At 42.0% G+C, this 26988-nt stretch overlaps 1 protein-coding gene across 1 annotated transcript in view; it reads left to right on the forward strand.

Moving 5' to 3' along the window:
• Nucleotides 1-26988, forward strand: part of SGSM2 (small G protein signaling modulator 2) — a 55556-nt gene that overhangs the window by 10260 nt on the left and 18308 nt on the right. The window contains exons 2-11 of the mRNA XM_019471790.1: nt 11613-11775; nt 16265-16426; nt 19739-19806; nt 20319-20464; nt 20897-21031; nt 21494-21618; nt 22667-22734; nt 24437-24600; nt 25127-25256; nt 26723-26857. Coding sequence (XP_019327335.1) covers nt 11613-11775; nt 16265-16426; nt 19739-19806; nt 20319-20464; nt 20897-21031; nt 21494-21618; nt 22667-22734; nt 24437-24600; nt 25127-25256; nt 26723-26857 — 1296 coding nt within the window. The remainder of the gene's footprint in view (nt 1-11612; nt 11776-16264; nt 16427-19738; nt 19807-20318; nt 20465-20896; nt 21032-21493; nt 21619-22666; nt 22735-24436; nt 24601-25126; nt 25257-26722; nt 26858-26988) is intronic.

The following is a 26988-nucleotide window of genomic DNA, read 5'->3' on the forward strand; positions in this document are numbered from 1 at the left end:
CTACCCTTGGCATTGATGTTTTTTTTTAAAAATGCAGTTAATCCGATATGGAAATGCAGGTGTCATAAACAAAATATGAGCCTCCCTGTATTACTGCTCCTATTTGGAAAACAAATGAAACATTTTCAGTGATGAATAATGCTTATAAAATAGTTTACAGAGGTTCTACCTCACTTCATAAACACATTAGCCCAAAGAGAGTAACAGAGATTATCATAATTGGGGGGAGTCAAATATTTTTTCACACAAATTTAAAAGCTTTTGGTTGTGCTCCAAAGATGGCTACTTTAAAGTAATGAGTGGTGTGCTATAGAGGAGAGGGGGGAAAAAAAAGGAGAGAGCGAGTATTAGCTGTGATGTGAAATCAAAGTTTTTGAACTGCACATGTTTTTAGTTGCCGAAGTGAAATATTACATCTCATGCTTTTTAGAGCACTCTGCTAAACATTTTACTTTAGTCCTGGGCCATCAAATTGGATCATATTCAATTATTTAGAGAAACCTCAGTAATTTTGGTTTAGCCTTTAATAGTGTTTAATGGAAACACTTCCATTTTCTGAAGGGTATTGAGATCTTGAAGCTTAATTGTCACCATCTTCCAGCCCTCATGTTTCCCAGCCAGAGCTATGTTTAGAACTGAGGATTGTCCATTTAGATATCTTTTTTCCCCAGGGATTTATTGAAAATATGATGTCTGTGTCCTGTCTGCGTGGCAGAGCAAAACACAAGTAGCTTGAGTCCAGGTGAACTTAATCATTAAACCACACAGCCTTGGATGTTCAGTCCCACTAACTGCTGCTTTTACCTTGCTTCCAGGGGGATACGGATTCAAACCATCCAGTTAACTATAAGTAGTTTTCAAACTAAATCATTCTTTTAAAGTGTGTTTTCAACAGTTCTTTAACAGTGAATCTCCTTTCACATGAAACCTCCAAGAGTGAAATGGAAAGTTTTTCTTCTGGTAGTTATCAAGTGCAGTTTTACTGATGGACTCTTCAAGGCAGAGACTGTCTCCCCCTAGATAGTTGCACAGGACCTAGTTCTGTGCAGTCCTGATCACAGATAATGTCTCTTCGTGCTGTTGTAAAATAAAAATACTTGGTGTTCTTCTAGCACCTATCACCTTGGTATTTTTCTTTGCGTGGATTCCGACTGATTTGCTACATTAGTGCTTTAACAAATACTGATAAAAGTAATAGATACTTTAAAGGTCTTCATTTTGCAGCTTGAAATGAAAATGAAATTAAATATGAAAATAGTTTGCCCTCCCAGTTGATCTAACATTGGGCATCTGGACTTCTCAGCTGACCAGTCAGAATAAGAGCTACAGCAGAAATACAGTGCCTTTTAACTCCCTAAGACACCTATCTCTTAGCAGCGCTGATGTTGTTCTAATATAACCATGGTACGGCTACCGTAAATAAGAATGTGTAATAAATGTACCAGACTTGCAGTGAAGCTGCAAGCTTCAGACGTCCACAGCCTGTTGGTGAAATAAAAAATGGATATATGCTAAAAGAAAGTACTGAAGTCATACATCAGCAATGGAGGAAACGCATCAGCACAGATAACTGATGCGTGTAGCTCTTAAGGGATGCCCGGTTATAAAGCATGAGTTGTACTTAACTACTGAGGCATTAGCTTGAGGTTGTGATTATAAAGAAAATATTTAATTGGACTTTACTTATACTCGTTTCCTACTCTTCTATGAAGCATTTTTTTTGCTTTGTGCTGAGGGTACTTCCTCTATCTCGGTGACATATGAATGCTTTCATCGTGGAGGTTTATGTGCTTAACCCTGAAAATGATTGCAACCCTGAAAATCAAGAAGTGATTGCAGATATCTTTGTCATTCATATTCCATGCTATGATATTTAAATCACAGCACCAGAGGTCTGAGGAAGATATTAGTTCAAAATGAACCACTTTTTTTAGTGCTTTTTGTTCTGATAGGCAAGGGAATCCTTCCATCTCGGTTGTAGTGGTTGTTGCAGGGTTTGATGAATGACGTATTGAAAATCAGGTGAGGCAGGTGGGAGTGAGAGTTTGGCTGTAGCACAGCTCTCTCCTTACTATCCTTGCCTAGTGTCCCATGAGCGTACTTGGATTTGTCACGTGAAATCCCTTATTTGCAGTGCAGCTCTATCTGGAGAGTCTATGATCCTTGGCATTTGAAGACAGAATGTCATATGGGGACTTAAGCACATGCTTGCTATTCAGTTTTTCCCTTTTCCATAAAATGCACAAGGCAGTACCCTTCGGACAAAGGAGCAAATTTGGGTATCTCCTCTGCAGTCATTTGCTTCTTAGCTAGTATGCAGGTACAGCTGGGTATCTCATCTACTCACTATGCATTTCTCAATGACATAGCATGCTATAACTTGGTAATAAAATTGGTTTCAAACTGGGCAGATCTGTGATTAGCTAGGTAAAGCAACAGCAGCTGGAGATAGTGAGCATCTGACTGCTTCTTTATCATCCTCCTCTTTTCACTTGTTCTTATTTTCTTCAGCCTCATGAATTCTATTCCCTGTGCACAGTTTCCATGAAAACAAGGTATTTAGCTGCAGTGTTTCTTCCTGTCTAAGGAAAATTTCATCTGCTAAATAAACCCCATAAATAATCCTTCCACGGCCTTCTTTTCTCTGCTTACCACCCTTCCAGCCCCATCCCTGGAGCTCTCTTATTTCACACTCCATTAAGTCATGTCAAGATTTTCATAAAGGCAAAAAAGGAGAAAACTGAAGTTGTTCACCTGACGCTGCAAGAAGTAGCCTTGTTGAAGTCATAAAAACGTGACATTTTTCAAAGCTTGTTGGGGACTGTGATTATTTGGACTGTAAATCAATAATGTATCTGCACTTAATTAAATTCAGTGGTGGATACTGCAGGGGATGTTCCTCAAAACTGGCTGGAGTTAATGAATTTTTAGATGGCTGCTGTCAGCTGAACGATACAAGGGAATTACCTGAGCTGTGTTGATTTATTCCAAATGCAGTGCTGCTCTTCCAATCTGCACATAATGAATACCTGCGTTTTTCTGTAGTCGGTTTTTGTATGTATTTATTGTTGTAAGTATAGCGACAGTAGGCAGGCTCAGGATCACATTGTGCTCTGCTCAGAAAGCTTACAGTAGTTATTTATCCGTGTGCATGCATACATATAAATAAAAGCATGTGTATGTGTGTGCAAACTACCTGATTGTACACAAAACTACCTGTTGATGTCTTTCTGATGTTATCAGTTCCTCCAGAAACAGCTGAACCTTCATCTCTTTTTATGTCTTTTAAGAGTATCAGATTCCAAAAAGGGAAAAATGGTTTATTTTCTTTAAAATAGGTAAATAACTTCATTTTCCTGTCCCAAAGGTTCTTCTAACTAGAACCTCTAAAATGTTTTGCGTGTTGTCTTTTTAGGCAGCAATCTGAGCTCTGTGTTCTGCAGTTTGCAACTCCAGGGGGATTACCTGTTTTTGGTTTCTTAAAAATAAAGAAAAAGCGGGTTTGCAGAAACCTGATTTACCTCACCATCCAGCTCTCTTCCCCCAAAATAGTTCTCTGTCAAGATTACCAGCTCTACCATGTATTCTTGATGTTGTCTCTTTTGCATGCTGGTTGGGTTTTATGTGTGCGACTCTGAGTGAGGTTGTAATACATAATCTGTATTGATTTCAACTGATTGAAAATGTATGCTGATGCACTATGGAAATGGGGAAGGGGAGTGCTTGTGCACACCATACCGTTTTGTGTGTTCAGTCAAAATTTCTTGTCGTTTCTGACACCATCCAGCAGAACAATAGGAGGGGGGTCTATTATATTCAGGATAAATGAGTTAGTTCAGTTTGTTTTCACCTATTCCCACAAGCCTACAAGATGAATGCCGAGAGCCTGCCATGGAGAATTGATTTAAATCCAAGAGCTGGCCAAGAAACAATGCTAATTCCCTTGCAGATTACCAGAATGCAAGAAGCGTAAGCAGCCAAACTGCCGAGCAGTGGGTTTGTGAAGGCCTTCCTGCACAGAAAAGGAGAGACTTTCCTGGGGAGACGTGGAGGTTTTCAGGAGTAAGAGTTTGTAAATGCTGGCTTATTTCACTGTAAACAGTGTGCTTTTACTGTTTCAATCCAATGCTTAGAAAATAGAAATCTAGTTTTTGTGGTTGGTTTAAAATAGAAGAGAAACAAGAGAAAAGGTGAGTGGGGCTAAGGAGACGTCCTCAAATACCTTGTATTTCCTCTCTGTAAAGCCATTTGAGCATCACTGTCAAGGTCCTCTCATGTCTTTTAAAAGATTCTGCAGGTTGACATGATTCTTCTGCAAGTTTGTTCAGGATGCGTTAAAGTTTCCTTTCTGACTGAGCTTGGCTGTGTGTGCACGCATGCAGGAGAATGCGCTTTGTCAACATCACCCACAGCCACAATGAGATCGGTGTCTGCCTTCGGACACGCGGTAAACAAAAAGCCCTCCTTGACTCTTCCAGGCAGCTGACCTCTTTAACTAATGTGCTGTGAAGCTCCTCTGTTGCTTGCTGCGTTGGAGGGGTGCCTTCCTGCTGTCGTACGCTACGGAGGTGACATCTGTACAGTCCCCTGGGTTGGAATAGGAGGGCATCTGTGTTGTAAGATGTACTCCCCTCCTCAAATGTTTTATAGTTCAACTGGATAAAAGCCACTGTGTGTTTGAAAGCTAATTCAGATTAGGTCAGATGTGAATGTAAAGTCAGTTAGCTGTTCTTGAAAAATTCCCTTGTATAAAGGAGCCTGGAGAGAAAAGTTGGAGACAGACAGTACTGTTAGCCTCAGTCTATGGGTGAAGTAGAGGAGAATGAAATGACTTGAAGGTCACACAGGCTGAGACTAAAACCTGAACCCAGATCTCAGGGTGCCTTACGCATAGAACTGGACATGGTGCATTAATCTCTCATCCCATGGAACGTACATTTTGAGGCAATCCAGCAGCTAATTCCGGTGTCTCTCTCCTTGCAAATAACCACTACACGTGTATTACAGTCAGTTGGGGACTGATGTTATGCCAAGTCCTTGTGATGAGAAATGTCACAATGGAATAATTAAATATTGGGGCTTTAGGGACAGTCACTGTGGAAATTGCCCTCCATGGCAGCTGCAACATTTATTAATAATTAAAGCTGTGCCTGCTGTGCTTTTCACTAAATTTGTTTCATTAATATTTTATTGTTTTAAAGAAAGAAAAAAAACAACAAAAACAAACAACAGTGAAGGTGGGAAGAGAGCCTGTTTCCTAAGCAACAGCAATGCACTTCTTTGCAGTTATTTTTAAAGGCAGGTTGCTTCATTTAAGATTTGGAACCAATTATTGCTTCATTGCTTCAGGCATCCGGAAAGCTGCTTTTCTTTTTTCATTTTCTTTATTTCTAGTTGAAAGAGCAAAACAGTAGCTGGGTTAAGAGTTGTTGTGATGGTTGCTAGACGGGATCTATGACTGTGATGTGAAGAACATCCCCATGCTGTCACCGCTCTTTGTTCTCCCCATGCCGCTCTACCTGGCCTTGCAAAACCCCATGGGCAACCAAACAGTGCTCACCCCCGCTGCTGCTTCTGTGTTAGATGCGCAGATGCTCCCTCTTCCTTTGAGTAGAAACAGCCTTGCTTGCAGAGATGTCATCAGCACTGGGCTCCCGCTTGTGTAAGACCACAGGCATTGCCTTTGCCACCTATGGATGTCCTTTGATTGCAGCGGATGTTTCCTGGTATAAGCTGATTGCTGAGAGGGGTCAAGCAGGGATGTGCCCTTGTGTCCTGGTCCTCCTTTCAGAGAACAGTGCCGCGCTTAGGCTTTTGTGCGTAATATTGGTGAAAAAGCAAGGGGGTGGTTGTCTTCTGAGGCAGTAGTTCTGGATGGGAAGTATACCGGCGTGGGAAGCAGTGCCAGACTTGCTGTTCGGTAGCCTTGTTTGATGCAGTCAAGCTCATGTCCTAAGAGATGCATAATAGGAGTCTGCAGAAGCTGAGGCCGTTGGCACCGTTCCATTCTTGCATACAACATCTTAGGGAGTCTTTGGTTTTTGCTTCTCTGGGGCTAGGACTCCTCTGGGTTCAGCCCAGGCAGGACCCTCTTTGCAAACAAGCAGTAAGAAATGCTAGGACAGTTATTCCAGTATAGCCCAGGACCAGCTGCAACAAAGCCCTAATCATGGAGGAGTTATTGGTGTTCTTCTTGGGGATATGGTGGAGAGGAGAAACACAGTGACTTACTGTCCGTCTTACGAGGGTCAAGGCTGAATAAGCTTTCTTCTCTTCTTCCAGTTAAATCTACTTACAGATAAAATGCTGGTAAGTGCCTTGATCCTCAGTTCCTGATGATGTCTTTTAAGTATTCAAGAATGCTGTTCTCTCACTGCAAAAAGTGGGATAAATTTATACATATTTTCTTCTACTTTTTATCAGTCTTACCTATGTGTGTTTGACTGTCTCTCAGTATGTGTTTACACAGTGCTCAATGCAATGGGACCTTAGTCTAATCCAGAAAGTAATAACCAGTTTTTTAAAATTTAGGATACTCTATCCATCCAAACAGCAGTTTGTCAGTGCCATTGACAGTGCAACTTGGAAGGTAATAAGCAATTAAATGAGGGATCACAAAGAAAGGTGAATCACGCTATTTTTTTCAGAGAGGTAGTGGATGTAAAAGTGTATGAATACCTTGTTGTACTACTCAGTGAGGTTTTATTTGGATTATAGAGACATGGAAATAACATGGATGGGCCAGTATTTCTTTTGTCCACTTTCTAACACAACAGCAATTTTGTCCGTTTGCCCTGGAAACAGAACGGGTGTGGATTTGCATGGCACAAGCATTTACGCTGAAGACATCAATTGAATGCCCAAAGGCTCTTATTTATTTAAAAAAAAAAAAGAAAAAAGAAAACCCAGCAACAAAACTAAAGAAAAAAACCAAGTCCTTCGTTATCAGTAAGTACATGAGACATGCTGTTTCATTTATACCAGCTGTACTGCTTTCCACAGGGCTTGCCAGTCTCCTGAGTTACTCATTTATTGGAGGATGGCTATTTGTGTGTAGGGTTTTCCTGTGTTTGTTTGAATTGTCCCTGTTGTTCGAGCGTTGGAAGAAGCTGCTCACAGCACAGTGCATCACGATCCTGTGCTTTTGGCATGCTTGCCAACAGCATTTACGTGACATGTTTCAGATTAGGCAGCTTGAGGAGAGACTATTAAGATAGTTTATTTAAAAAAAAAAAAAAAGAAAAAAGAAAACCCAGCAACAAAACTAAAGAAAAAAACCAAGTCCTTCGTTATCAGTAAGTACATGAGACATGCTGTTTCATTTATACCAGCTGTACTGCTTTCCACAGGGCTTGCCAATCTCCTGAGTTACTCATTTATTGGAGGATGGCTATTTGTGTGTAGGGTTTTCCTGTGTTTGTTTGAATTGTCCCTGTTGTTCGAGCGTTGGAAGAAGCTGCTCACAGCACAGTGCATCACGATCCTGTGCTTTTGGCATGCTTGCCAACAGCATTTACGTGACATGTTTCAGATTAGGCAGCTTGAGGAGAGACTATTAAGATAGTACGTGTCTCTTGTTTCATTTTAAGATGAAATTGGAGTTTCGGTTGTGGTGGTTCTCATATAGGTTGTGCAATAAGGAAATATATCAAATTTATTCTGAAGAATTTGCAGTCTACATAAACTTAGGACTAGGAAGGAGGAGAAGAGAGAATGCGGACTTCTCTATTTCACAGAGAATGAATTCAGGGTATACAATTAGAAGACTTGGCTTTGCTAACTCAGGTTAGTTGTATCTCGCTAAAAATCATTAAAAATGAACAATCCCAAGTCCCTAAGCCATCCGTATTTAACTCCACTGGCTGTCTCATAGGGAAATTAGGGCTTTCCATGGAAATTTTATTTTCTGTCAGATTTTAGCCAATGTTACTTAGCTTAAAAACATATCTGCCTTCACAGCTGAAAGCAAAATAGTGGCATGGTTATCCCACAGTGCATTTCCAATTTGTTTTTCTAGTGGTGTTTTCTGCACTCTAAGAGCAAATGGTTTTGCTTTCTGAACACGCATTAGGTTAATTTGTGTAGTAAGGATGTGATAGCAGGAAGCCAATTAGACTTTTCTTTTTTCCAGAGTGATAAGACACAAAATGTGAAGTTATTAATACCTCATAAATGCTTCTCTTAAATTTTTTTTGTTCATTCAGCAGGTTGTTCTTCAGTCTTGCAAAGCAAAGAAATGGGGTAGCAGTGCTGGAGATGGAGGGGACGTTTTTACTAATGCTGTTCAATACAGACACATCCTGTGATCCCCCTACTGCCGTAGCTTCTGGGCTAGCTAAACGCAGGAGGTGTTTCTGCATGCCGTTCAGTCTTTCCTGGGACTTAGGTTAGTTTTCAGGGACTGAACAGTGAGGATAGGTCTTTTTCAGACGCAGTCTTTCAGGTATTACGGGATTTGGAGGCCATTAAATACAATGAGGAGGGGGAGTCTTCAGGAAATGCTCAGCACCTGACAATATTGGGCTTAAAGTGCAACAAAATACTGCCTTCTTTCAAAATTAGCTGCTGAATCTTGGGAGAGATGCAATGTGTATCAGAGCAGATGGAGTACCATTTGTTACTCGTAGCGAAAATTTAATGTGGCAATTCTAACTGCAATTTACTGCAGGACTGCCTGCTGTCATTAAACACAGGAGAGCATCGCTCAGATGCTGAACTCGGACCCTTCTGTAAGGGCTGGCATGCCTGCATGGGTTTCAGTGAGTGCACACCTTGCGGATAAAGTTGGGTTTTTTCTCCTCCCTATAAAATAATTGGTCTGTTCTCCTTCATACCTTTTTATGGACAGTGTTGCCTGGATGAGTCATCTGCAGTCTCGATTTAAAAGCTGATAGACAGGGAAGGCTTGTTTTTTATTTTGTTTTTTATTTGTATTTATCTTGTTTCTTTTTCCTGCAGCAGTTTAAATGAGAGCTGGTTAGATTTCTGATGCACAGTCTTGCAAGGCTGAAATAGTGCAATGCGGTCTTTTGCTGGTGACCACCAGAGCATGTTACAGTAAGGTTTGCAAAATGAACCTCACAGGTGGATCTGTTGTAGTTGTAGGTCTGGCTGCATCTCTATTCCCTCTCAGGCTGTAGTAGTGTTACATTTTCTTTTCAGTTCGTAGGCCTTTTAATCTTTCTGTCCAAAGCTAGATGGTGGGCTCTGTTGGAAGGTGAGCCTATCTTACCAGGCTTTATTGTCTTGTAGTGATCTCCAGTGCTTTGGAAGGGGTTTATCTTCCCTAGCATAATTGTTCAGTTTCCTATTTGTTTTCTAGTAGACCCTATGATTTTAGTCCAGCAAGTGTCCTAACAACTGGTTCATCTTCTCTACCTGTGATTGCAGAGTAACTTCATACCAGTCACAGGTGATGCTGTCTTTTCCTGAGGACTGTCACTTTGTTCTCTAGCTCCTGTGATGTCTGACTTGCAGTTGATTCCTTAAAAGATCCGATAGTCGATGGCTGCTGCTTCTCCAGGCTGTACATCCTACCACGTCAAGATGGACGGTCACTGGGTACATGGGCATGTTACCCTGGAGGTCTTTGTAACTGATGCAAAGACTTGAACAAGTCGTTCTTCTAGGAGCTTTGCCCCTGGCACTTGGAGAATTTTCTAGGCTGGAACATGGATGCCCACAACATAACTCGATTAAGGTGTGTTAAGCAGTTCAAATCAGAGAGTCTATCCGAGTGGTGGTGGAAGCTCGTTACAGGCCTAGCTATTTGTAATTGTCTTTGAGGTGACAAACCCAGTGTGACTGAGAACGGTGTGAATATGCAGAGAGCCTGGAGCAGCTGCAAGCTGTGGACCACTCATCAGTAGAGAGTGAACTGAAATGTCCGGTAATGGTTAAGTACACTGTTATTAACCCATTTGTTCCTAATGTGAAGGAAGAGAGGGAGGACAGAGTGGGCTGATGTTAGAAGTCTCCTATCTTCCCTGTTTTTACCAGAAAGAAAATGTCTTTCCCATAATCTAGGTGAGTGGAAGGCATCATTGTTGTACCACCTCCCAGCAGAGTCTGTTTCCAGCCAGCCATCACGCTGCTGTGTTTGATACATGTTCCCTTCTATTAACACAGTAAAACAACCAACTCTCTTCTCCACCCAGCCAACTCAAAAGTCCACTTCCCTCAATGAGACTTGTTTCAGAGTTCAGGAATATTAAAACAAAACACACACACAAACAAACAAAAACCAGCTCAGCTCAGCTGTGACCTAGCTGGACCCCGATGCTTGTGGGTTATATGTGTTCTGAAGAAAGTGTAGCTCTGGCTTTGATTCTTGTACATCTCTCTCTCCTCACCCAGCCTCCTCATTTCTCTAAGTTTTTTTATTAGTCACCACGTAATGAGAGATCTGCAGGCAGCAGGACTCTAGGAGCAGTTTGTGGTTTTGTCTTGAATATGCCGTTTTAAACAGCGAAACACATAAGAAAAGCAGCTTTAACTCTCCTGATACATAGCCTTACCTGTCCCATAGGTTTCCATGTCTACCGTAGTCTCATTGCGTCTGAGTTCCTTCCCAGTTGTGTTAACCAATGCGATAGTAATGTTTGCATGTCTCATGCTTTTTTCATAGTCTTCCCTTTGCCAGAGGAGAATGGAATACATAAGGCAGTTGAGGGGGAGGGGGTTGGTAGACTTTTTTGTTATTTTCATACCTATTTCCAATGAGAGGTGGCATAATGAAGGTATCTCACTTCCATTTGGGACATGAAGATTCAGTATTTTACTAATCAGAAATAAAAGGATGGTTTGTTCTACCCTGCTTCTGCAAATCAAGATCCTGTGTCAATGAAAGCTGTGTGGTCACTAGATAGATTAAATGATACACAGCAATTGACTGCATGACAGTAGTTGGTTAAATACAGCAATTTCTCACATTCTGCATTCAGAGATCAGTTCAGGTTTGAACCTGAACTCTGTATAACTTACATGAGATGCCTTTTTGCCGGTATTATTCTTCACATCATAAAGTGTGAATCATAAAATTCTACATGATTTTAAAAATGAGTAGCAAATAACAGGAAAGTATGGCCTCCAATTAGTCCTTTTCATTGCAAACACCAGACCATATGGAGAAATACAAGTGGGAGAAATGGATGCAGCAACTCACAAAGATAAATAGGAGCCTCTGCTCAAAACAGAGATCATCAGTAAAAGCAGATTTCTAGCTCATTATATCTTGAGTTGGGGGACCTGGTTCTACCACGAGGAGTTGAGAAGAGGTTTTGCCTTTGGCTTCATTTTCAGTAGAATCGGGAATTCTTTCACAGTGACGTGTAAAATGGGGTGAAAATACTGGGATATATTTCAGTCCTTTGGTTCATTTATGTACTGATGTTATCTGTAACTTAAAAGGTGCTTATTGTTGCAGATTAGACACATGCTTGCATCATCTGATTTTGAGATCTAGTCTGTCTTTCTGCCTGTCTCTTCCCCCCCCACACCCCCCATTCTCTTGGCTCCACACCTGACCAGTGGGTGTTAGCAGATGGTATTCACCGAAGAGAAGACTGAAGGACAGCAGTACCCATAACTTTATCTCCTTTCCTTTCTTGCAGGTGTTGTGGAAGCGTGTCTCCTGCACATGCTGAAGCGCAGGGCTGCCGGCTTCCTGCGGACTGACAAGGTGGCTGCGCTGTTCACCAAAGTTGGCAAGACGTATGCAATAGCTGGAGACATATGCAAGAAAGTGCAGGAACTGCAGCAGCAGGTAGAAGGCAGGTGAGGCTGAGGTCTGTTTATCAGTAAAATTCATACAATGCGTGTGCAGCATGGAGAGGATACAGAGACTGCCTGGTAAACAGAAAGGGGTCTTTCTTGGCCACGTTCGTTAAAGCTCTGTCTCTTTAGTGTCTGTAGCTTTAAGGCATATGTTTTTGTTTGATCAAACTGGCAGCTAGCAAAGAGACAGAGGTTGGGAATTGGGTCTTTGGTGTTTTGTTTTGCTTCTCAGTAGAGCGGATCAGTGTGTCCAGCCCACTCAAAGCAACAAAAGTGAATAATAACTGGTGATTTTAGAGAGTGCTCACAGTCAGGGTATGGTGGACCAGTTTGGACTGTTGGTGGGAAGGGATGTGGGTGGCAAGAGGAACTGCAGAACAGACTTACTGGAAAAGCTGTTTTGACATGCTCCTTGCCAAACCAATAACAGAAGGTTTGTGGGTATTACGGTAGAAACAGTTAAGTTAATGGATACAAAGAATGATAGGAAGAAGGATGAACTCAAGAAGAGGCAGTCAGCAGTGAGAGACTGATTATGGGAAAGCAGTTCAGTACGCGCTGGACTTGAGCACAACTGAATTTGGTCTGGAGTCAAGGACTTGAGGTTGCTGAAAGTCCTAAACTTCTTGCTAGTGGCGAGTAGTGCAATTAAAATTTTCCATGTGGTTCTGCTGACTGAATCACAGTGCATGAGTCTGTGGGATAAGTGTCTTGTATTGTAAACTCAGGACAGGAGATTTTTTTCTTCTGTTTGTAGACGGTAGTGCAGTGGCACTGCTAAGCCTTAAGAGGTCTTTGTACATTGTAGGAACTTTTAGCCTCTTGATCAACTTGCTGTTAAGGGCTTTGTCAAGAGAGCTTGACTTCTATTTGTGTTGCATTGAAGTCTTCAGTTATTTGACAGTTGTTTAAATTAGCACTTATACTTACATGTCTGTGTAGTTTTCTGGCATTTATCTTTATTAGACTTCTGAATATTAGACTTCGTTATGTAGTTTTTAACAGGCACATCCTATTTTTGATTTTTTTTAATTGTGTGCCTACTGATATAGACTGGGATTTTATTGATTTAAGTTTTTTAAATGTTGGGAAGAAGGATGCTTTCTACTGAAAATTTCCCAGCATTCCTCCTTGGTTAAGAGCCCACATGAACCCTACTGCAACCACCAGAGACCTTTGGCTGTGTCATCTAACAGAAAGGAGCAAATGAACTTAAATTCTGTGATTTCTCTTGGAGAAATTTTGTGTGGGTTTCAGCTATTAACAACCACAAATTTTAAGTGCTGTAGAAAATACGCACAGCAAAGAGACTCTATTAGGAAATACTGCAGGGGGTGGACTCGCTTTGTTGAACGTATAAAATGAGACATAAGTGCTGTAGCAGTCTAATTGCTCCTGAGGCTGTGGCTTAAGAAAGCCCCTGTTTAGGATGCAATTAAACACATTTGAATTCCTCCGATGTTAGTGGTGTCATGTGTATTTCTTGACTTGGGATTGTCACTGCATGTGTGTTGCCTTGTAGAGGTTCTGTCATGGCCTAATGGAGGACTAAGGACTTTGTAAATGTGGAGAAGAATTACAGATCTTACTCAAGACAGCACCCGACTATTGTATTTAGTCTTTGTAATTGAACACTTTCCTGAAAGGGGACCTGAGTACTGTCAAAGTACAGGATCATTTGAGAACGTGGATTTTCTACTGCAGATTGTTGAAGACATCGGGGCTTCTCTTTTCATTAGGACAAAATTGAACCTTCTTTTCTGCTATTTTGAGGGGCAAATTTTCTGGGAAAGAAATTAAGAGGGTTAGTCTTCCACTGCCAGCCCAGTGTATGGAGAGCTAAGGCAAACCTGCAGTACTGTGCGGAAGTAGGAAGCTCTCCCAGTGCTCAGCTCTATAGCGTACCTTTCTCCTGCACCTGCATTATATTGCCTGATGCAGGAGTATGGACCCATCACAAGATGTCATCACATGCTGTGGCAGGGCTGGCACAGCTTCACCACCTGCTACGCTATGGACACGTGGCTTAGTTGCATTATGTACTTTAGGAGGAGAGGATTTGGGGCAGTTCCACACCAGTGCTGTCACGGGAGACACTGTGTGGCTGGTACCACCTTACAAAATTGTGCATTGTGACTTGTTGCTGCGTGTTAGGTATTCAGTATGGAGCGGTGTCATCTCCTTGTCTTACGTAACTAATGCCACCGGCAAAGCTAGCGGGGAGGGAGGAAGGGAACACAAATTCACATTTCAGCTACTTTGCTAGGCAGCAGGAAAGAGAAACGGAGAGAACAAATGCATTTTCCTTTTTGGGGGCCACCTTTTAGAAATTGGAAAGCGCTAGGCAGCACATTCAGCTTCAAAATCAGTCTCTGGTTCCAAATATGTTCAGGCCATTAATTATGTCAACAGTGACAAGTGATAATTTGTGTCAGTGCCACCAAAGAAGTGAAGGGAGCATTGTTGTCAGTATGAAAATGTATTTTAAAGACCAGAACTCAATGGATGAGAGGTGGATGCTCACTGTGGCAGGACACCCAGCATGGGTAAGAGCATGTGTGTTGTGATGAGAAGGCACAAAACTGCTCCTTGGCATGATGCAAATTTCAGCTCCAGCCACATGAAGCTGTGCAGTGGCATGGCAGGCAGCACAGCATACTGGGGTTTACAGAGTAGAGTACCATCCTGTTCATGCGGCAAAACACTGTCCCACAGCGTGCCTGGGGCACAACATGCCACTGTCCCTCATTGGACTGGGGTCAAGTAGATTCTTCTGGGCAGCAGGTAGCTCCACAGAAAGGAATGACATCTTCCCACTTGGTTCAGAGACCACCGTGCTGAGCAGCTCCCGCGTTCTTGTTGACAGCCATGCTTGGGAAGTGATTCTGCTTTGTATAGCCAGCTTGCCATCCTGCCACTAAAAGGCAGCATTAAGCTCCCCATTTCTGAGGTGGACCTGTTGCTGTGCTGGCTTATGCTGTAGGAACAAGCAGGGGGTCTTGGCTGTTAGCAAGCTCCCAGCTGGCTTTGGATGCTCATTTGCTATAGTTCTAGTTTCTCATTTTGATGTTTCTTATTTCTTAGTTGTCTTGTTGTCATTCTGTAGGTGGTAGGAGATAGGATCTCACTGCCAAGACACTAGCGCAGTCTGTGCTATACCTATATGTGGTGCTTTACAGAGAGAATGAAAAGATGGGCCTGTGCCCAAGGATTGCCTGATGGTGGTATGGCAGGAGGTCCCTGGAAAAGCTCTGCCTGTGTTATCTCAAATCCTGCTCCATGCTTCTGGTCTCGGTGGGAATATCTCATGCTGAAACAGCTGTGTGTCTTCTTGGGGTTGTGGCTAGCTTTCCCAGAGAAAGCTGGGAGACAAGAATCTTCTTTTTACTGTTCTTCCTGTGGCTTTCCCAAGTGTGAAGCTCTGTTTGATAAGAAGCAAACTTCTGTTCATCAGGTGTGACTTATTTTCTGCTACACTTTGCATTTTGGTTTTTTTTTTTCTTTTGGGGTGTATGGTCTGCAATGGATTTACAGCCTATTCCTTTCAGCCTAGTATGTGGGAGTTTTGGAGGAGCTCAAATGTTGGGCTTTTCCTAAAGCTCCAGAAGCAGAGAAGATATTTTTGGTAGGTGTCCTGGTTTCGGTTGGGATACAGTTAATTTTCTTCCTAGTAGCTGGTACAGTGCTGTGTTTTGGATTTAGGATGAGAATAATGTTGATAACACCCCGATGTTTTAGTTGTTGCTGAGCAGTGCTTACACTAGTCAAGGACTTTTCAGCTTCTCACACCCTGCCAGCAAGAAGCTGGGAGGGGGCACAGCCAGGACAGCTGACCCAAACTGGCCAAAGGGGTATTCCATACCATACGACGTCATGCCCAGTACATAAACTGGGGGAAAGCTGGTCCATGTGACGTCCATACCATGTGACATCATGTTCAGTACATAAACTGGGGGCCGCTGCTCGGGGACTGGCTGGGCATCGGTCGGCAGGTGGTGAGCAATTGCACTGTGCATCACATATTTTGTATATTCTTTTATCATTATTATTATTTTCCCTTCCTTTTCTGTCCTATTAAACCATCTTTATCTCAGCCCATGAATATTACTTTTTTTTTTTTTTTCTCCGATTACTACCTAGCCCAAGATACCTAATACAGACCTGTTGGGGGGCTTTTTTAGAGCTTGTTTAGCATCTGTCTGTGAATTAGATAATCCTTACAGACTTCTGCTCATAACTCAGAACCGAGACATCCTAAATCATTAGTTAGAGCCATAATTTTCAGAAAATCCCTGATGATGGACTGACTAAAACTCCGCGCCCCAATGGTAATGAGTGCTAGCATAGTAATGCAGACAGCTAGTATACAGATACTTATTTGTCAGATACATGCTGTGTATTCCAACACCTCTCTACGCAGTCTTTCACTGGAGAGCTTTCTGTGAGAAGAGTCTGACTTCTGACTACTTTTATTTTATTCCTTTTGCAGGAAAAATCAGCCAAATGGGCAGGAACCCCTCAAGAGGCAGGGATCAGCCACAAGCAAAATGCCTGTCCTGACACCTCAGGCCATCAAACACATATGGGTTCGGACAGCATTGATTGAGAAAGTGCTCGACAAGATTGTGCAGTATATTGTTGATAACTGCAGGTAAGGAAAGAATCAGAAGCGCAGGGATTTGTTGGACTGATGTGTTTAGGTATCTGCAACAAGGGATTTAATCAAAAGCCTTCTTCAAACTTCTGTGATGCAAACTTCTGGTAGGAAGAAAACCAGATACACGGACATTTAGAAGAAATTCTACTTTTGTTTCAAATCATTGACATGTTTCAGATTTACAAAAAATGTTAACAGCCATACAGCTTTCCAGAAATCAGCTAAAAAACTAACTTGCAGTTTATTAAGGACTTCCTCTAATTTTTTCTAAAGTTGGCAATATTGAACAGTGCTACCATAAAGAGTAATGCATTCAGAAGCATGTGAAGCCCAGATCCTTTCCACTCACTTAGGCACCTTAGGTTTCAGTAGATATTAGATGCCCAAATTCTAATGGGACCTAGACCTCAGCGACTCAGTGGAATAGAAATATCTTCTAATAGGTCAGGAGTGCTTAATTCACTTATATTAATTAAAAATAATCCTTTGGAATGTTAAGATGTCAGGGAAGAAAATGCCCTTTGTAGATAAAAGAAGAGGAAATGAGTTTACAAGAGGAGGAGTTAATGACATAAACCCTTAGGGCTGTGAAAAAAGGTTTTTTAATCATGTTTCCTTTTTAGAAGATTCAAATTTTGTGTAAAGTGAATCTTCCCTTGCAAAACCAGCAAAGAGCATCAATGCTTTATGGATGTAATCCACAGGGACTCTTTAAGAGGAGAAGACAAGTCCTCTCTGTTCTATGACATATTCTATCATTGCTTCCTACTGTCAAGCATTAGCTTTGGTTTCCCAAGAGGTGGTTCTTAACTCTACCCTTTGTGCCTTCCTACCCTCCTGTAAAGTGAATCTTCCCTTGCAAAACCAGCAAAGAGCATCAATGCTTTATGGATGTAATCCACAGGGACTCTTTAAGAGGAGAAGACAAGTCCTCTCTGTTCTATGACATATTCTATCATTGCTTCCTACTGTCAAGCATTATATTAGCTTTCCCAAGAGGTGGTTCTTAGCTCTACCCTTTGTGCCTTCCTACCCTCCCATAACTGATAAAGAAGAATTAAGGGGCACACTGGGGACAATTTCCCATAAGAAGAGGAAGGTAGGAACCCTAAAGCTTGATATGGTCCCAGAAAAGTACGTCTGTACCCACTGCCATTGCAATTTGTTCGCAGTGCTGCTCTTGTAATTCTGCACTGGGGGGACGCATTCTTGGCTGTCCAAAGCCCGTGGGTCTGAACAAGGAAGAGAGCTAGGGCAGAGGAACTTATTCTCACAGTGTATTTACAAGTTTACGTTACCGTTTTCCTTGTCATCAGCTTTATTGTCATGACCTATCTTGCCACTAAGAAGAAGGAGGATGGAAGAAAGGTCTTTGTGCTGTTCAAAGAAAACTGTTGCTCTGGGATATCTAATGCCAGTTTGTTTTAAGAGCTGTGTGCAGAAGAGACAGTGGGAGGGTGGGCTGTGTCCCAGAGACATAGTTAATGAAAGCATTTTGGTCCAATGTATCAATATGTCTGCTGATACATGGATACAAGGACTTTTCTAATTACTTTTTCCACATAATTCACCTGGAGACATGACAAGAGAGTTCAGTCTCAATTGTTGTATTATAGATGTTCATCTTACTGCCTTCTCCATCTGTTCCAAATGAGTTAGGATCAGGTCCTTAATTGCAGGTGTGTGATTTTGAGAACCTGACTTAGTGAATAAAACGAACCTCTTCATAAGGCTTGTTCTCTTGCTTTTTTGTGACATTACTGCTCAAATGCTCCATGTTTAAGTCCTTCAGCTCTTCTGTTCTTGAGGAAGAGAAGATGGTTTAGAGTTTGAGCCCCATCTAGTGGAAGAGACAGCAGAGGATAATGACAGTTCAAGAAATTTGGGTGTGTTGATTTTTTGGCTATGTGGTTTTATAAGTCAGCTTTGCCTGCTGCGATGGGAAGACTCTGAGGTCATTGCAAGAGCTACTATTTGTAGTAGTTCGTTGTTCTTGACAGTGTTTCAAGATTATTCCTCACAGATGGAAGAGATGTTTAAGAACGTGTGGATCTCTTGGTCTCTGTGGAAAACTGACAGAATTGCAGAGTTATTGTTTGTCTCTATATTGCATTAGTGCCCAAAGCCCCAAATCAAATATACTGGGTGAACACATTTAGCAAAAGGCAAGCTCCTGCCTCTCGAGAGCTCAGTTCAAAAATAGATGAGGCAGAATGAGCATACTGAGAGGAAGTGACTTGCCTGAGATTACACAGCTGATCAGGGGCAGAATATGGATCCAAAGTAGGGGTGGTGATCATCTTGTTAAATATAGAAGTCTGGAGTGCAGGTTTATTGAACTGGTTGTTCTAGGCTCCCTTTATGCTCCGTGGAGATCTAGTTAATGTTATTGATATAGTTTAGGAAATTATCTAATGCTAAAGCAGATGTCTGAAATAGGATAAATTAATTTCTCCATAGCTTTCTTACGATATATTTTAATGATCTTTAAAAACAGTTCAGGACACACCATGTTGTAAAAGCCTTCTTTACCTGCAAACTCAACATGACATTTCTTCTTTATGGGATCAGTAGGTGAGCCAGTTAAGCTCCATTAGAGCTTTTAGAGGAGATGCATGCATCAGTGATTTCTAGGTAATCCTAGCAACTGCTTTGCCTCTACCTGTCAGGTTCAGAAAATATATGGGGTTTGGATCCCTTTGGTCCTGTCTTTGGCTGTTTAGATACACAGTTTTCTTATTGGCCCATTGTGTGAGAGTGTATTTGATAATCACAGCAAAATTCTGTTGCTGGAATTTTTGTGTTGGAACTATAACTAAAACCAAGCTTTGAAAATGTGTTCTGCTTCACTACGTGCACAGCACTCCAGATGTACAGCCTAGATCCTGTTTTCATTCTTGGTAAAACTCTTAGAACCCTAAACTTTTAAATCTTCCCTTTTATATAGGTAATTTAATTGTCTGGATTTGCTCTTGAAATGAGTGTTTGGCCTCAGTTTTTATTAAGTGTGAAGTCTGACCTGGAAAGTGACTTCAGTAGTCATGCTTCCCCCTGCACACACAGTCGACTTCCACTAGACTACTGGGGGGCCCACAGCAAACGCCGAAGGAATTGTCAGGTTAATAGCTAAAAGCCTGTCTAGCTTCCCTGCCCTTATCTCTTTGCTTCCTTTGGCATACTTTCTGGTAAGCAGTAACGTGTGATATTTTTAAAGTCAATGGACTCATGCTACTAGGAGGCATAAGAGCTTTTAAAAATAACAGCCAGTGCCTTTAACTGGACTCTGATCTGATCTTTTATTCCTAGTAAATATTATGAAAAAGAAGCTTTACTGGCAGATCCTGTTTGTGGCCCCATACTGGCTTCTCTCCTAGGTAAGTTCTTGCACAGTTACTTCTTATGCTAAAGAAAATAAATTGTTTCTTAAAACATTTTGTATTATGATAGTGTTACAAAAGGTGATTTTTCTCTCTAGCATGTAGTTTAACTATTTATAATAGAGCAACAAAAAAGATGATGTTCTGTTGCTTACAAGACCAGTAGAGACCAGTCATCTGTTTTTATTATTAATTATTGGTTGGATCAGAGAACAAAATGGGAATGGCTTTTTACTGAAAGCTTGCTAGCAGGTTGTAACTACTAATGCTGCTATAGCAGGGTATTGTGTCCTACAGGAATATTTTTATACAGCCCTAGATAATAGGACCTGATATGTTGTTATATGTATTGTCTATATTATGGTCTGATCCTGTAGGATCATTAAGCGATCATTAATATTCACTTGGCTTGAGAAGGAAATCTCACTTTCAGTACTTGGCCAGCAGGATAAGACTACGTATGTTTCTGAACAGACTTGGAAGGTTTCTCTCTTGGGCTCTTTTCTTAGTTGGACCATGTGCTCTGGAGTACACCAAACTAAAAACAGCTGATCACTATTGGACAGACCCTTCAGCCGATGAGCTTGTTCAACGACACCGGATTCATGGAGTACATGGCCGCCAAGACTCTCCTTCGAAGCGCCCAGCCCTGGGAGTAGGTATTTACTGTGTAGCTATTTCTGAGTTAAGGCACAGGTTGACAATAAAAACAACCCCAGGAGGGAGATCTGAATTTAGAACAACGTTTCTTTTTTATTCTGTAATGGGGCCTTTAGCACAGATTAGGAGGCCATTTGGGCCCAAATGTCCTCTTTATCTGTATGTAGAAAAGTTTGAGATCCAGAACTAAATTCTGTGGCTTTTGACACTTGCGATCAGACCAGGTAGTTCACAAGGAATTATGAGCTGCCTTGGTCAGGGACGAGTAAGAGCCCAGGTCATTTCTCTGCAAGGTCTCCTGGCTCTAGAAAGAAGTTCCACTCTACAGAGATGGGTCTAAATGGAACTGTTCCTGTTTTATTGGCCTGCCGGTACAGTCATTCCTGTCCTACCTGATCTGCCTTGACTGTGTTTGTGTGTGTGCTAGATCCGGAAACGACATTCAAGTGGGAGCACGTCAGAAGATCGCTTTGCTGCTTCGGCAAGAGAGTATGTGGAGTCTTTGCACCAGAATTCCCGAACACACCTCTTGTATGGGAAAAACAATGTCTTAGTCCAGCCGGTGAGTACCTTGAGTTTTGGGCCAATACACACAGCTGCTGCCTGGCTGCGACTTGAGAAGTCAGTAGTATAGGTAAGAATATAACCTAGGCTTGTCAAGTACTTGCTTAATGTCTTGTCCTCAGGACAGTGCTGTCTTCCCACTTGACTCTATTATACTGAGGTAGATTAAGATGTGACAAACGCTTTTGCTGCCTGACCAATGTGAACTGTGAAGTGGGCATATAGGTAGGAACAGACATACTGGACCGTTATTTCATAAACTCAGTGACTGTACTGTGTTTTTTCCCATCTTTCTAATAGCAATATTAAATACTAGTACTTTCAGTGTTAAGGTTTCCCTCAGCAGTTCCTAGATAATGCACTGCTCTGGAACTTGTGGGGCATAGGAAGAATGGAACATGACAATTATAGTTGTGCGCTTTAGTCACCTGGATTGCCTGTTTCTTGCTTCTGTGAACAGAAAGACGACTTGGAGGCAATTCCTGGGTATCTCTCCCTTCATCAATCAGCAGATAGTTTGACTTTAAAATGGACTCCAAATCAGCTGATGAATGGAACCCTTGGAGATTCAGAGCTGGAGAAAAGGTAGTCATTGCATTCAGGAAAAGATCAGAAGCATTCATGGTGTTTATTTCTTGTATACTTGGCAATATGACACAAGTGTAACAAGGCTGATTCAATTGAAGGGCTTCTGAATAGTGCATAAGTTGAGGTGTCAGGCAGCTTGGGTTCTGCTCCTGTTTTGCCACAGATTAAGTAACTTCCCAAAGGTCCTGTAATGCCCTTGGATATAAGGGCTTTTCGAAAGGAAAACAAAAGCCACTTTTCCATGTGTTCAGGAGAAAAGGCTCAACACTACCTTCCATCATTACAATTCTAGTACCTCCCTTCAGAGGGTCACAGATCACTTGGCAAGCATGGCTAATTTCAAGGTCAAAAAAGACCTGCAATGTCATTGTCTTTCATTAGATCAGTTATTCATCTAATTTGGCATTGTGCTTCAGTGGAAAGACAGGTGAAGTCTTGAACCAGGCAGCTGTGTTTCCTCAGGGAATGCTTCCTTCAACCCCAGAACAGTGCTCTCAAATGCTTAATCCGCTCCATTCTTTTTCTAAAACTTCATGTGTATTTTTTAATAGAACATTAATGAAGCCCTCTGCCCTTGCTTTTATTGCTAAACTCTGTCGAGGTTGTTCTCAGAAGGGTTCGGAGCTGTTTCCAGTGTTTAATCTGTAAGCTTGAGCCCCGATGGATTTACACGCTGCTGCCCATAAATCACATGTGCAAGACAGAACTGAACCCGGCTGTCCTGAAACCCAGCTACAAGACCATCATGAAGTCTGTGCCCCAGGCATTTTAATCTTAGCCAGAGCATTGTTGTAACCTGGTATGGGGCAGTGGGGTGGAGGGGAGGTTGAAGAGGGAAAGGGAGGTTATGGAAAGGCTGGTGCCACATGTATCCACTGTGGAGAACTAGTTCCTTTGCCTTTTACTTGGCTATTAATTTACCTTAATTGACCAAATTTAATAAGCAGTTACTAACTTAGCAGAGTCTTTTTATTGGGTGCTTGGAACCGCAAGCACTCCTGAATATGGAAAAAAATGTTTCCTGCACTTTTTCCTTCCCTATTAGTGTTTACTGGGACTACGCATTAATAGTGCCACTCAGCCAGATCGTCTGCATTCACTGCCATCAGCAACGTAAGCATAAACCTTCTTCTCACGGGGGCACTCCCAAAGCCCCTTTCTGCCAGGTGAATGTTATTGCTCCTAATGCTGCTACCATTTTATACGGTGCCTGTTAGGGGTTTATTGCAAAAGGAGGCAGACCATTTTTCTTCTTCAGATGTCTTCACTGAAAGGCCTGGTAAGAACTCCTCTGCCTAACACTGCTCCAGTTTTCAATTGCTTTCTATGTTCTTTCTTTTTTCTGTGTGCTTTGTTTTTTCCGAGTCATCTGTGCAGAACAGCACTTATGGGAAACTGTCAGTGGCAGGTATTCAACATAGAAGCTTTGGCTCTATTAAGCATGATCCTCCATCCATTGACCATTACAAGAAAGGAGAGGGGGGAAAAAAGCAGGTCTGTCAGCCACATCTATAGTGGGATCATCAACCTGTAGAAAGGGAGCGTGTGTAATCAGAGCCACCCTCTGTCACCCTCTGACCATCCAGTTCTCAGTAGCCCATTCTGCTCAAGGTAGGGAGAGGAATCTGGAACAAAACATCTCTCCCACTGTTTTTCCTAACCACAAGCCTTAAGTCAAAATCACAGAGCAAAGACAAAGAACATTTAGAAATTTTATTTGGAGTCAGATTTGAGTTACAGTTGGACTAAAGGACCTTTTGAACTAAGAGCCTGTTTTAGAAGATGGTTTATGTATATTGCCTTAAAATACATAAGCAGGCGACACACTTGAATGATCACTTTTCCTCTCTGTGTCATTAACACTTCTAACTAGTTATGGACATATGGGGATGAGTGTTAAAACCTAGAATCCTAGCTGGTAGAGGATGACAATTGCAACGTTAGTTCAGGTCCATTTGCCTTACTTCAGTCAGCTTCCCCAGGACATTGTGCCTGTCCAGTGTTTCACTGGCTGGTCAGATGCATCACCACTCTGCTTTGTGGCAGTTCCTTAGGAAAAAGGGAATTCAATGACAGCTGTGAAACATGACAGCCTTTGTTGTTCTTCACTGAGAAAGCTGTTTCAGTAACAGGTGCCAGGTGTATACACAACATGATTTTTGTTGTTTGCACAAGATGACAGACACTTGGCGGTCCTGCCACAGTACCTACCTACCAGACTGGAACTTGCAGCCATGCTGCGGAACACATCCTGCTCTTGGAGATCCCCCCTTTACCCAGGTGGCTTCAGATGCCTCATTCATTCAGTTTTGGAAAAGGAAATTAAGAACCTAATTCGCTTACATTCTTTTGAAATGTGTACAAGATGCAGATTATTATGCTAAAAAGAGTATCCAGAGCCCAGGGTGGTTTTCCTTATTTGTGCTAAATTTCTAGTGACAGTGAAGATAGATGAGAAAAATTTACAACAGGGAATGTGACTTGCTAATTCTCACAAGAATAAAGCTGACAGCCTCTGGTTATATCCATTAGGTTGGTTTTCATTCTAAATTGTGTGTCCTTTGTCAAGTTATGTCATACACCAGAGACTTAGTTTAGTTATTCCTTTACTATTTATTATTATTTATTATATTAGTGTGGTATCTTGAGCTTCTTTAGGACTAAAGGACTGACATCATCCCTAGATTGCACTGTGACTTACAGAGGTTTATTTACCTACTTAGAGATGATCACAAATAAAATTTACTTAGAAGGTAAGAGCAAAAAATAGAGGTTCCGATGTAACAGTGTGGACTCCCCTTGTCCTCCTTTGCAGCAGAAAGCAGATGGACATTAGTCTTGGTGAGTCAGGATGGAACTCAGAGACCTCCGCTGCACTTCCCCCAAGGAGGTCACCTCCTCGCATTTCTTTCCTGTCTGGAAAATGGTCTTCTGCCTCGTGGTCAGCTGGAACCACCACTTTGGTCCCAACAGGGCAAGGTACTGCCTTTTCTGAGGAGCTGCTTGTAGTGGGTAGGGATGATCTTAATGTCTTTGTTCAACCAGCGTCCTGCTCCACAGAGTCTGGGCATTGATTTCCAGCTGCTTTATAATAAAGTGGGAGGCAAAATAACTCCATTTAATCCAATTTGATTCTTATACAGATAGCCTATAAAAATTGTTCATACTTTCAGGACCCCATTGAGCAATGAACTGGAATCTGCTATTGTATCAAAATATGAACCCAAACAATAGGGACCGAGACTCAAATGGACTGGGACATACTTGCTGTCAGAGGCTTGGATTATTGAAGAAGTAGCTGTGTTTTTTCAGTACATGGAAAAGTTGTGTGAAGTGCCCCTAAACCACCTGCTATATCTGATTCTACTGTTGTTTTCTCCCACACCTCCTCCCAACATTGAAAGTTTAGTTTTAAGATTTAAGATGCCAAAGGTCTGAAGTACTTGCTTGGTTGTGCTCTGTTAGTCATTCGTAGCTGAATGTATGGAATCATTATTTTCTCTAGGGTAAGGTATTTCCAAAGCTTCGAAAACGGAACAGCAACAAATCAGTGGACCTAGAGGAAATGCCAGCTGAAGATGCTTCTACAGACTATGTGTTCAGAATTATCTATCCAGGACACAAGCATGATAACAGTAAGTGCCTTTGTTCTCCTTTGTTAAGAAAAAGCAAACAAAAACCCGAACCAAAACAAAAACCTAGGAAAGCCTTGAAGTAATATCCTGGGAAGTAACTGAAGGTAACAGACAAGCCAGGTTTTGGGGGGGGGGGCGGAGGGAACCTATCACAAAATTTAATTGTGTGATAATTGTGATCAACAGGTACAGCTTACTATAGGTTTCCTTAATGCAGTGAAACTTGTTATCTTAGTGGAAATGGAGTTGAGGTGGGGAATCTTATTTATATTTACTCTGTGTTTTGCAGAGGAAGTTTTCAAAATACTCCCCTGGGCTTGCAAACTGAGACTAAAAGCAAAAAGATTGCTTGACTAGCCAAGAGCAGTTTTGCTCCCAAAGTGAGGATATTTTTATTGGCCACACTGCTTGCTCATAATGTTGTTATTAGGAAAAAAAAAAAAAACAACAAACCATAAACTCAACTCTTAAAGTACCCCAAGAACTCCCTGGGCTAAGTTTTCCTGGCTTGGAAGCAAGAATTAACAATGGATAAATAAAGGCCCTTCCAAGGAAACTAAATGAATTCCCAAGCACCAAACCACCTCATGTCATCAGTGAATACAAATTCCTTACATGCAAGAAGGCATTTGAGCTAGTTCTCAAACAGCGTGTTCGGTTTTATTCCCCTTGGCAAAGAAGCAAGAATTTCCCAGGAAGATCAGACCCTAAAGTTTACAGGGGATTTGGATTTACTGCTCATACTGGGACTTACTGCAGCTGAAAAAGCAGAAATCTCAACTGAACCCGCCTTACCCCAGGGGACTGAACCACAATGGTTGCCATGCTTTATTAGGGCTTCTGGATTTGCACAGGTAAGTTCATGCACACACCAGCAAAAGCATTTTCAGCCTTTGCCTGAATCAAGGGGACTGCAGATTCTGTGGGCACATTCAGCACAGACCTGCCTGTTGAGCGCAAGACAGAGCGAGCTGGCTCCTGCCTTAGGCTTCCTTAGGAGGCGGCCTGTACCTTGCATGTTTGCAGTGCCAGACAGAGCTGGGGAGCAGAATGTTTGCTGTCTGGGTGCATCTGGCACAGGTTTCAGAGTGGAAAAGAGGCCACAGCATTGATAAAGGCATGGTGAAGGAGAGAAGCTAGTTGGAGCCTAGAACTCCCATGGATTTTTGCTAAAAAGTGTACTCACCTACTGCAGGCTGGCATTGGGACCTTTCTCCATTGCCATGATGTGACACGTGTGCTCTGGGAACACAGCCTGTGCACAATCAGAAGCTGGCCTGTGTTTGGTGGAGCATGCTTTTTTTCTGTAAGAAACTCATTTTTCATACCCATTTACAGGAGCTTGTGCCTTCAAGAAGAGGGCAGGATTCAAGTCCTTTGTCTTTGCTGAACATGTCCTTTTGAGCTTTCCCACAGAATCGAGTTCTCTCTTCTTATGCTCCTCTTTCACTATTTTCTTTGAGCAGTAACTATTAACTACCACCACTTAGCTGCCAGCCGCTCTGCCTCTGTTGACGATGATGAGGAGGAGGAAGATAAGCTACACGCAATGCTATCAATGATCTGCTCTCGGAACCTCACAGCTCCTAATAGGATGAAAGGTTTTTATCCTCCTCCCCCTGTGTCCCAGAGCTCTATTGCAGCTCGTTCCACTGATGCATACAACAGTGTTGGCATTATTACAGGGAAAAACATTTCACTCATGCCACGAGATCTGGAGATTAAGTTGACT

This window comes from Aptenodytes forsteri, unplaced genomic scaffold, assembly GCF_000699145.1.
Source record: "Aptenodytes forsteri isolate BGI_AS27 unplaced genomic scaffold, ASM69914v1 Scaffold66, whole genome shotgun sequence".
NCBI classification, from domain to species: Eukaryota; Metazoa; Chordata; class Aves; order Sphenisciformes; family Spheniscidae; genus Aptenodytes; species Aptenodytes forsteri.